The following is a 12054-nucleotide window of genomic DNA, read 5'->3' as shown; positions in this document are numbered from 1 at the left end:
CTAGGTCTAAGAGTAAATAAAAAATGGGGTGTAAAATGAAATATCTGTATATTGTCCTGATCTTTAAAAATGCATTTAATAACAGAAACAACTACAAACATTTGCTGTATTTTTAGGGAAATAAAAGTCCACAGAATAGTGAGGTGGCCTTTATATCCATATATGTATACCCCACTAAAGTAGCTGCTCATTTGCACTTATTCCTTGTTTTTAATCTTTTAGATTTTTACAGATTCTGTTACTGGGTTATGCTACTCTCTTGATTTAGAAGTGGTAGAATGTTGGGTATTTAGCACAGCTTCTCTTGTTTATTTTCTAAATATGGACCACTTTGAATAACAGCAGTACAATTTAGATATTTCAGGTGTATTAGGATTAAACATATATTTGTGTACTACAAAAAATGAGATTACCCTTTATTCTTGTTTTTATACAGAGATACAAAAGCTTCTGGCTCAGAAATAAGATTTCTCTCTCCCTATCCCACCTCAAATTTTGTGTTCACTTTTTTCTACCAAGTCCTTTCCCAACTGATGCAAAAAAGCAGTGATGTCTGAAGAGTAGCAATCTCTGAAACCTGGAACCTGAAATGTTGAAAGTGTCGAGGCATGAGCCAGGATCTGCTCTGCCAGCAGAAAATATGGGAGACTCCTGGGCAATTTAATGTAGAATGCCAGAAACCTGGTTCTTATCAGGCAATGTCAGAAGACTTCAAAGGTTGCTTTGTGGCTGAACATTGCTTCCTGTGCTGTAACAGTGAGGCATCCAGAACAGACTGAGCATGTTCTCAGTTTGTCACGATGTCTTGGAAGGCAAAGAGGAAGGATCAGCATTTTCTGCATAATGCAATGGTTAATAAAAAGTGAAGGAAGATTTAGGACAAGTGGGAAGCATATTGCAGTCCTTCTGTTTTGCATTCTTGTGAGAGTCAAAAAGATTTTTTTCAAGAATGCCATTTTGGTGGCAAGCACATTTCAAAAAAACATTGCAGGGTTGTGGTGTTCCACCCTGAAGGGAAGGGAAGCACCCAAGATTTGTATATTCCTGTGGTTGAAAAGGAACCACAAATGTCAGAGGCTTTTAAAAAGACAGTGTTATTGGTAAATTATACACTTGGCATGGAAATTGGTATGTTAGTCCCTTATCTTCCCATGTAAACACAGTGGTGGATTTTGAATAAAGGGTAGAGTGAAAGAGAGAGGGAGAGACAGGAAGATCATCGGTGCTGGCTTCAGCATTGATCCAGCAGCCTGGGAAGGGCACACTGGGGCTTTGTGGAGGTAGGTTTTTCTAGGTAAGTTTTTCCCACCCTAGAGGTAACTTTCCCACATTCTGTGCAAGCTGTTACAATGTGCAGTTCATGCTCCTTGGCGTGTCTGGAAATGGTCAGAATCCTTTGGGGGTCGGAGGTGGTCTTGTTTTCCCCCTACTGAGCTGGCCTTTGGTCCATGTCTGCTTCCTGACGTAAACCTCATTGTTGTGCTATGCTGTGCTTATTCCCAGGACCCTGAACAAGGACATTTGTCCCAGAGAAGTCCTGCCCTACCTCCCCTGTGGCCCCTTCTCCAGCCCCATCCCACTGTTTCTCACAGCATGTCCTTGCCGGTGATCCTTGTTGTCTCCGTGGCTGTCGGTGTTTGAGACCTGCAGTCAGCCCTTGTCCCCAGCCTTATGCAGGGCTGTCTGAACAGATGTGTAGCAGCAGAATGTGCAGTGGGTCAGGAGATTCTTGACATGGGTCTTTTTAGGTATCCCTGTTCCCCCAGAGGTGCCCATCCTAACGAGGAGGTGTATGTTGCTGAGGAGTAGCCAGAACAAGCCGTGAGTCTTCCTGGAATAAACCTGCACAACATCTTCTCTCTGCTTTCTTAGGGGGGGGTTTAAGACAAGCCACCACATAAATCTTGTGGTTTTAAATAATTCATTCTTGAGTATTTGAGAGATTAGTAGTTTTGTAATATCTGAGCTAAATTTAGCTATGCTTTATGTGAAGATGGCAACAAGTGTTCTTTTAGAGTGCTAAGTGATTGGATGGGATAATTTTAAAAAATCACATATTGCTTTCTGTCTCCTTTTATGTGTTACTCTGTAAGAAGAAAATATGAGAGGATTGGCACACTTTAGTCTACCAGTGTATTGCAGTGACATGAATTTACAAATAAGTAAATGTAATATTTTTGCTTGAATTTCCTATCACATTTGAAAAACTGCAAGTGTCAAGTGCTCCAAGTTGGTTTTTATGTTGGTGGGGTTTTTTTTTTTGTAATGAGAATTTTAATAGATGTGTGTTTGGCTGTATGAAAATATGCCACAAAACCACTCAGCCTATCTTGGAGCAATTTGATTGTAAAAAGCTTGAGTTTGAAATCTTGCATTTTTGTCAGAGTGGTTCGACATAGAAACAAGTTTTGGGGGAGGGATTTGGTATTTATGTGTTGAGTTTTGAGCAAGGCTGGGTTTTTTATGATTGCCACCATACAATTAGACCTCTGAGTCCTGGGGAAATACATCTTTGTCAGTAGAACTGGAAACTGCGAGTTAAGGAGTCTAGTTTTGGGGTTTCCATGAAAACTTATCCAAGCTACAAAAGTTCTGCTTTTCCAATTTTCCATAAGTAGAATATGAATAACTGTACTTTAATTTTCTTTATAAAGGTAGCTGTGTTTTAATTCACTTACATTGTATTTTAACTTCCTTCATAAAGTATTTTGAGAATTGCAGGTAAGCATTTTTTATAGAGGAACCGACATTTATTGGCAGGAATTTGTCTTGGATTTACTGTAGGTTAAGGTAACTTTTCTTTGGCACCTTTAAGAACAATTTCAACAATATAAAAATATCCACTCTGGGGAAAAATGATTACTTTATACTTCTATTGAGCTGTCATGGAGTAACCAGAAGCCTGGAGGCTCAAAGTGCTGCTTGAGAAAGTACAGCTTTTCATTTTACGGGGAGTCTGTGCCCCTGCTAATTTATGGGCAAGGCATGGCTGTAGTCAGACCTCTGTAGGATTTAGATGGTGAAAGATGAGTAGGGAAAATTTTATCTCCACTTCTGTCTTGTGCACCTAAAGCCAATATTGTTCCATCTCACCGGGTTTTGTTAAACAAACCATCTACAAGGATCAGATTTATTTAGCCATTATTGAATTACTCCAGCTCCTGTAAAATACGAGGCTAAAGCACACTAAAAGGTGATTTTGTAAATAGAACCCATTCTGTTTCTATTGTATAAACAGAGCTCAGTGTCACAGATTCATACTTTTGTAGGCTGCAGTTGTCTCACTAGTGAAGTTCACCAAATAAGGTCTCAAAAGAGAGAGTGTTTAGCTTTCCAGGTGCTGAGTGAGATCACCAAGTGGTCAGATGAACTTTTTTTCTGTCTAATTCTTGCCTGATAGCACAGCTTTTCTGAAAACTTAGAGCTCTCTGTATTTGCAGTTATTTTCTTCTATCAATATGCTATTGATTCTACTTACAAGTTCCCAAGGCCATAAATAGGAATTGATAATTTGGACATGTGTGATTGTCCCCTGTACAAGAAGAGACAGTTCTGCTGATTAGGGAAATTTTTTTTTGTATGAATTCTGAAGTAGTTACTTTAACAATGCACTCAAATTTATGTTTTAAAGTAATGTCCTTGCAGATCAGAACTGACATTGGTTGCTGTTACTTAGTTTGCATAACCATGATATTTTTAGAGGCATTAGTGGCATTGGCCCCTCTAAAATACAACAGAAACTGTCAGTCTGCTTCTGTTTCCACTGAAATAAAAATAATTGAAGGAAGTTTATAGAGTCCAGATTTTTAGATGAGCCTTCATGCCCTCCAGTGAAGTAGAACTAAATGCCCTTGTAAAAAGTTCCCACGTGCCTTGTCTTTGATTAGTTAGCTGATGTTCACAGGCTGGTACTGGTGCACTCACAGAGTGCACAAAGCTTTGGAGGTATATTTCAGAATTTGGAGCTGTACTGGTAAAGTTTTCTGGGTTTGGGTCAGGCCTCCAGGGAGCAATTACTACAGCTGGTGAGTAAACACAGCATTCATTGTTGGGAGTGCAGTTTGTATGTGTGAAGTAAAGAACAAACCTCTCCTAGGCTTGAGAGATGTGATATGTCCCTTCTGCATTTATGACTCTGGATGTAAGTTTTGAGCAAGTATAATCTGTTGTCAGGGTGCACTCAGTGTTGCTTTCAGGAATATGAAAGATGATTGTTTTCTGCAATAATGCATTCAGTTTCAATTTTTCATCAATTTTGAAAGAAAAAAGGGACAAAACTGACATGTTTTTAATGATTTTCAGTGGGTTATAATTGTTTAGATAGTCTTTTAACCTGTGTTTCCACACATTAACATAATTTAATTTTTTTTATTATCAAATTTAAAACATAACCCAATTTGTTTAGGTAGCAGAAGGTGTGTGGGTATGGTTTTTGGCCTAAGAATATGATCTGGGACTACCAAATTCAGATCATTTGCTTTTGGAAATGAGAAGCTGTTGCCATGGTCCATGTAACTGTAAAGCTCAGAGCAAGTTTTACCATGTGATCACAAACCAATTCGCTTTGCTTTGAGACAAAAGCTCCCATTTGGGGTGAGGAGGTACATGGGGCACCAGGCCAGCCCAGTTTCTCTGCAGCTGCAGCCAATCTTTTGTCACACTAAGGGCATGACTCCCAGTGTCCTTTGGTGACCACAGGTACCTTGGTCACAGCTGATCCAGCTCCAGCACTGAGTGACCAATGGATCCAGCCCTGGTCCAGCTCCCTTAACCTGTGCTTAATAACAGCACCAAATCTCCATCAAGGTACAGCTTTTGGAGACAGTCAGACAGAGGCATCACTGAGATTCCAAGGACTCCCTATGAAAATTTAGCCCAAGTGCTTGATCCCTCCTTGCTTCAAACACAGAGTGCATCATCACAAGTCTACTCCCTAAATGTGCCAGAGGCTTGAGCAGCTCCCTGGACTTGTGGGGGTGCTTTGGGGTTGTTTTCTGCAGACATGTGCTTAACTGCTGATGTCTCTGCTGTTCAAAGAAACTTATAAATTCACACTTCTTAGTCTTTTATTTTATATAGGTTAGCTCAATGAAGTTAGACATCTTGTTTATACTGACTCTTGCCTGTTGGCTGCCTATGGACAGAGACAAGCTGCAGAGCAGCCTGGCAGTGTTTGATGACCTTCTTTAGAAAGGAGGGAGAGAGTTTAGGCAGAAACTGGTAAATGAATGTTGCAATGGCAAGTCTGCAAAAACATTGTCCTCCTTCCCTTCTCCTCCTGCCAAATCCTTAGTTTGGATGGGTTCTGCTTTATTCATCAGTACCAGTGATTCACCAAATTGAGCTTCTCATGCCAAAGAGGATCCATGTTTTTACTAAGTTTTCACAAAGATTTTCCTGAGCTGTAAATTGTTATTGATTTAAGTGGAATTTAAGTAAGTTCTACTTAAATTCCCTTAGCCTGCACTGTGAACTCCTTCATGGATTGAGTCCCAACCAAGATGAAAGGATTTCAGTTAGAACATCAGGCTGTGATCACAGGGGAACAAGGAAACATCTTCATTAGAGCCACTGACCCCTTGAGATGGCTGCATCTCTGTAATTACAGCCATGTAATCAAGCATGGAAAGCAGTTCACATGGTTTTGGCCTTTTCGAGTGGGTTTTTTTCCAAAAGGTTAGTTGGCTGTTGAACTATACTCTAATTAAAAGCATGTATAAGAATAACCATGAGAACAACACTGAATAAAGGAAGGAAGATTTTATGAAGTGTGTCTGGGAGGAAAACCAGATGAGAACAATGAGGAAAGCAAAAATTAAGTTGTGGTTTGTCAAATAAGCCTGAATGACGTGAGAGCCTGAGTGAGAACTCCCTCAGTTACCTCAGATCTTCATTTCACCTGTGCTCAGTTGCAAACACTAATTTTTGTGGTTTCACATGATCCATTGGGATCATTTCTGTAAGACTGTTTTCTTTGATTTAAATTACAAGGACAATAAGTAAATCAAGGCAAAGCCACAGCCTAAATATATTGCTTTTCTAGAATTAATTTTTAGATAAATATTGCTACAATCTTCACTGGAAACTAACTCTCAGGATTCAAGAAACACTGGTTTTAATGAATATATGTAAATTATGATGTGAAGTTACCCATAGGGTAATTTTCCAAATCAGTTAGCTATTTCAGAGTTTTATTCTGTTTTTAAATAAATAACTGTTGTGCCAGTGATTTACTTATAGTTTTAAAAATACAGTTTACTGTATTTTTACTGTATATAAGTGATATTACTATCACCTTTGAAGAAAGTTTAGTTGTCTGAATTTGAAAGTGTATTTTAGTTTCTAAGCAAAAGGAAGTTAAAACTTTTCTGACCATTTCTAGACTGTTCTCATAACATGATTATTGTTAGATTTGTTGTTTTTCTTCTGTTTCTCCTATCACTTGTTGACTTGTATTGTCCTTTATTTAGTTTGCAAGCAATGCTGGAGCTAGAAACATCTCTTTTGATCTATGATGTCTCCATCATACTTCTGGGCATAATTATGATCATAAAAATCTTTGAAACCTTTCTGCCTGATGTCTTGTTATCACTAAAGTTGAGATGTTCTATACTGCCACCATAAAAAAAATTAAATAAAGTCTATTTTTAGCCTTCAAACACTCACAGAGTAATAAAACCCACCAAACAACGCTGCCGTTTACGTCTTTGTAGCATACAAAAATATCTGTTTCATTGCAATATCTTAAATTCCCCCTTAATCTCCCAAACCCCTATGAATAAAGCATTGGATTACCAAGTAATACCCTTCATCACAAGGAATTAGGCACTTTAGCTTTAGGCTCCATCTAAACCATTGCATTAGGAGAGATGTGACTGACGTCATGTTTTCCAAGTTCCTGTTGACTCACATGGTGCCTTCCCTCACCCGTTAAGATCTTGTTGAGATAAAATCTGTCTCTCATGACCCTCTTAATTCTCTTTTTTGGGGTGGCTTTGAGGCACTAACATGCATAGGATTTTCTAGCAAGGAGTAGGAAACTTAGTTCTTGTTTATGTGTGTGCCAGTGAGTCTGTGACAGAGCTTTGGCAAGTTTTGTGATTGCTTTCACCTGTAAGTTTAGTAAGTCAGGATAATAATTTCCTTGCAAGAAGAGGTTTTTTAATTAGGACCTTGACGTGTCTATGTCTTCTGTCTGCAATATGCAAAAATTTAAAGGACCTCCAGCTAATGATACCCTCTTCCCTTTTGTCCAGCTATTATATTTTAAAGCTTGCTGTGGTACCAGGGTTTATGTACTTCTGTGTCATGAATTGTGGGAATTCTATTAGAATTCATGGAACAAAATGCATGGAATACAGTTATTGCCTCCTCACTTCAGCAGGCTGGCAGTGAGAAATGCAGCTGGCACCTGGTCAAAAACCCTCCTGATTTTGAAAGATACTCACCCTTTTTAAGGCAGAGGAAGTGTGGGAGTCACCAATGTGGCCTTGAACCATCATACAGCCTTTGGTGTTTACAGAGAATCAGGTTCTTGTTAAAACAAACCTCAGTCCAAACCAATTTCCTTCATGACATGTGCTGTGCAATCTTATTCCATGAAAAGATTTGTGATTGCATTAATTTTTCTTCCATTTTTACAAATTCACAATAGTATGTTGGATCTGCAGTAAGCATGAATTCCTTTTACACAGTATGTCTCCACAATCTGGATAATTGCTTTTGTGAAGCTGTTTTAGTTGGGTGTTTCATGGTTTGCTGGACAGCTTTATCTTGTAGATGTATCTTGTAGATTATTGATACTGCAGTCCATAATAGAACTGGCAAGAGTTGTATAGAATTGATTCTTTTTTTTTCTTTACTTCAGCACATCACCAAGCAGGCATTGACTGCTCTACTACTCTATCTACAAAACTGTCCCTTGGTTTTATGATCCCCAGGGAGCTGTAACATCCTGTCATCATATGCTCAAGGAAACACCTACTGAAGACTTAATTAGGCAATTTTATTGGCTCCATTGAGCTTTTGCATTTTCTTCTGGTCTGTTATTTTAAAATAGTAAAAGTCAAATTGACCTTATATACTGCAACACTGCTACACCTTTCGCCAGGAAGGCTGTCAGCCTGAAAGTTGGAATATCAGGCTTGCAGTCTGTCCTCACTTCACAGATCCCAAACACAACGTTCTGTTTACCCTTGGCACTGCTGTAAACAAGAATCTTTCTGGTCTGCTGAGTGATTATGTAAATAGGGCTTTTATAAAGCATTTTAAGCACCCAGTAGAACAGAATAACTTCTTTAGAGATTTTTCTTTTCTAATGATAATTATATAATTGGATAGGTTTTAGGTTATTTTTTTCCTATCTGATGTGTAGATGCCAGAGTCACTTTTGAGCATTTTTACTGAAGGATGCTAAAAATCATCCAGGAAAACAAATCTGCCAGTCTCCCCCTATTATCAGCATCCCAAAATGCCTTTGGCACTGAGTAAATGCCAAGCATTTGTTATTTGGCACTTGACTTGTCCCTTATTTCTTTGAACTCAAACGTGTTGCATAAGATTGGTGAAGTTATGCTGAGCTAATAATTGAAACAAAACAAAACCCTCCCAAATCCTCCCTTGATCCAACCTTTCCAATTTCCATCTAAATACATTATATGTAATAAGTCTTTAATTGTTGTGAGAAAAACTCAATCTGCTTTAAACTTCCAATAAGTGTTACTTAAACTTCCAATACTTTTGTCTTTTGTTTCTGCAGGTTTCTGTTTTGCCTCTGGAGAGTTTCATTATGGCAGCCCCCAGTGAACAATGACATCCTTTGACAAATACAGATGCCAAAAAGCCAGACGAAAACAGTGGCCTTGTTTCATTTTTACTCCAACACAGTGAAATGGTGCTCTTAAAGTTTTGTTATTGACTCTCGCTGGAAAAAAAACCCCAGCAATCTCCTGACTGGACCTTTTTCCCCAGCCCTCTCCCAGTGTTCTTATGGATGCTTGACACAGTGACATCATGTAGTAGGCCCTGAAGTGTTGTCATAACTGAGTTGCAATGGTTTTATACACTTCTCCATTTCCCAACAGCTTTCTGTCAGTTCTGCATTCTTTTTCCTGGGGCCTGATTTTCCCATGTTACTGGCTAGCAGACAGGCTCGTGGGCTCTTTTGTTCCAACCACCTATGAAAAACGTCAAAGAGCAGATGACCCATGCTATTTTCACGCACTCTGCATCATTATTACCACTCCCATCTACCTGGCACTCTTGGTGGCCTCTCTTCCATTTGCTCTGATTGGTTTCTTGCTCTGGTCCCCGCTGCAGTCAGCCAGAAGGCCCTATATCTACTCCAGGCTGAAAGACAAGAACCACGCCAATGGAGCCACACTGCTCACTGAATGGAAGGCAGCAGGGAGTGGGAAAAGCTTCTGCTTTGGCAGTGCCAATGTTTGCCTGCTGCCCGATTCCCTGGCAAGATTTAACAACGTTTTCAATACGCAGGCCAGGGCTAAAGAGATTGGCCGGAGGATCCGAAATGGGGCGAGCAGGCCACAGATTAAAATATACATAGATTCTCCTACCAACACATCCATCAGTGCAGCCAGTTTCAGCAGCCTGGTCTCCCCCCAGGCCGGAGATAACCGCACTGTTAATGCTGGCATCAAAAGGACAACATCAATGGAGTACAAAGGAGACAACTGTGGCTCAAACAATGGCGAGGAGAACAGAGAAGATAAAGGTGGAAGTGGAGAGCCACATGAGGGAGAAGAAAACACTTGCATTGTCCGTATCAATGGAGAGGAGAATGGCCACATGTCAGACACAGAAACAGACACCGTCAATGGCCAGGCTCGTGCCAGTGGCCCAGCAGAGCCGTCACTGGAAGGTGATGCAGAGGTCTCAAAAACACCAAACCACAAACAGAAGGAAGGAGATTCTGGGAGTTTAGACAGCTGCTCTGCCTCACGAGAGTCCCTAGTCAAAGTCCGTGTTGGAGATGGTACAGTGGACCAAAGCACTGTCAACAACAAGCTCCTCTACAAAGCTTCAATCATGAAGAAGACTTCGGTGCGGAAAAAGAAACACACAGATGAGACCTTTGATCATGAGATCTCTGCTTTCTTCCCTGCCAACCTGGACTTTCTGTGCTTGCAGGAAGTGTTTGACAAAAGAGCTGCAGAGAAATTGAAAGAGCAGCTCCATCACTATTTTGAATACATCGTCTATGATGTTGGGGTCTACAGCTGCCATGGCTGCTGTAGCTTTAAGTTTGTGAACAGTGGTCTACTTTTTGCCAGCCGCTATCCTGTTATGGATGCTGCCTATCACTGTTACCCCAATGGAAGAGGAATGGACTCCTTGGCTTCCAAGGGAGCCTTGTTTCTCAAGGTAAGAGCCTTTTTGAAGCTGTAAGTATTGACTCTGTATATGTGGCAAGTTATAAAGTTACATTATTTTCACATTTCTTTAGACTGCAACAGAGGGAATATTAAGATTTAGATTCCCTGATATAACCTAATGGGTTATAGATACAATCTTTGTTGGATTTGTAGCCTGAATACTGTGTTAAAATGATGGATGTGTTTGAAACAATGAGGGACTTTTGGAGGAAGAACTCAAGTATAATTTCAAGACTCAAAATTTGAAGTGATTTTCATGATATTTTAATTTCTTTCTCTACAGAAATCTCTGTAAGAAAATGCATAAATTCTAAGCCTCATAACATGAGTACAGTACAATGAGCATCACTGTTGGAAACCAGCTTGTGCTCGTTGTGTGTTTGTCTGGCAATCAAAAGACAATCAAATGTCTAAATGTCAGTATAATAAAACTAAAAGAATTGCAGTGAAAGATATGGCTACTCTGCTCTCTTGCTTGCAAAAGAATTAGTAAGGAGAGATATGAAGAAGAATAAACAAGACAAATGTGCCTGGGACACTGGGGAGCGCAGGCTTTTTTGCGTTATTAACACAGTTTACATAAATTAACTAATGGTAGAAAGAACAGGAAGCCTGGGGTTGTATGTCTGTAAATCAGGAAAAGCAGAAAGTCTGCATTTGCTTTTCCAAGACCTAGTGGCTGTTCATGCTTAACTCTTGGGAGAATCTGGCTGTGCTGCTTCTAACCCGGAAAGTGGGCTTCTCTAGTTTGTGATTAATCAAGAACCAAAAATTTTTGCCAGAGATGCAAGTCTGTAGACCCCAACCTAGAAAGATCTGAAAATGTCCAAAATACTAAATTTCAGATTTTGTGATTTAGTCACAGTTTGGAGTGGGTTTCTCTAACTAAATCCTGAACTTCTTATCTAACACTGGCAAAGTACATCAGATGTCCAAATTATATGTACTTTCTAGTTACACAACAAAAGACATTAATAGCTATTAAGAATATGGATTGTGAATAAGGATCAGTGGGAGGCTTTGTACTCCATTTGTAGTTTTCAACCAAAGCAAAAACTTTTGGTACTATGACTTGTGTAAGACACTCCCCAAATATAGAATTTTGGTTCTGATAATAGTTCAGTATTTCATGTTCATGGACATAAATAAAAGCCAATCCCTATCTGAATACAGATTTCCAAAAACTGGATCTAAACTATCTGTGTTGCACTCTTATGTGTTTATAAACAACAAGAATTTATTTTTTCATCACAAATTGCTGCAAGCAAAAAAGAAACATAGATCTTGTGCAATGTAAATATTTCTGGGGTCACAAAACTACCCTTGAACATATGCATATATTGGGGATTAAGAGATTAAAGCCAATCTGTTTTTGACTGCCCACTGCTGAGTCATTGATTTGCCACCCTGCTAGGCAGGCTGCAATGTCTCCATTTCTCTTGCAGAAAATTAAGCCTCTTTTCAAGATTCCACTGGGAAGATGAACTTAATTATGGAACCAAGTTGTTAAATAATGTTACAGTTGAGCAGGGAATAGAGGCCAATTATTATAAAGTTCCAAAGATGACTCCATTCTTTTGAATATAACAGAGTTCTGCCCAGCCTAAGACTGTTTTTCCTCCTGTCTATGTCATTCTGATATACTTTTTTTATATCTAAA

At 39.3% G+C, this 12054-nt stretch overlaps 1 protein-coding gene across 2 annotated transcripts in view; it reads left to right on the top strand.

The window, feature by feature from the left end:
* SMPD3 (sphingomyelin phosphodiesterase 3) overlaps positions 1-12054 on the top strand; it is a 103469-nt gene that overhangs the window by 59073 nt on the left and 32342 nt on the right. For both annotated transcript variants that reach the window (XM_064386787.1, XM_064386788.1), the window contains exon 2: positions 8759-10383. In XM_064386787.1, the coding sequence (XP_064242857.1) occupies positions 9052-10383 (1332 nt within the window). In that variant the 5' untranslated portion in view covers positions 8759-9051. The remainder of the gene's footprint in view (positions 1-8758; positions 10384-12054) is intronic.

Source organism: Passer domesticus, chromosome 12, assembly GCF_036417665.1.
Source record: "Passer domesticus isolate bPasDom1 chromosome 12, bPasDom1.hap1, whole genome shotgun sequence".
Lineage (NCBI taxonomy): Eukaryota > Metazoa > Chordata > Aves > Passeriformes > Passeridae > Passer > Passer domesticus.
This window is presented reverse-complemented; position numbering and strand designations above follow the sequence as displayed.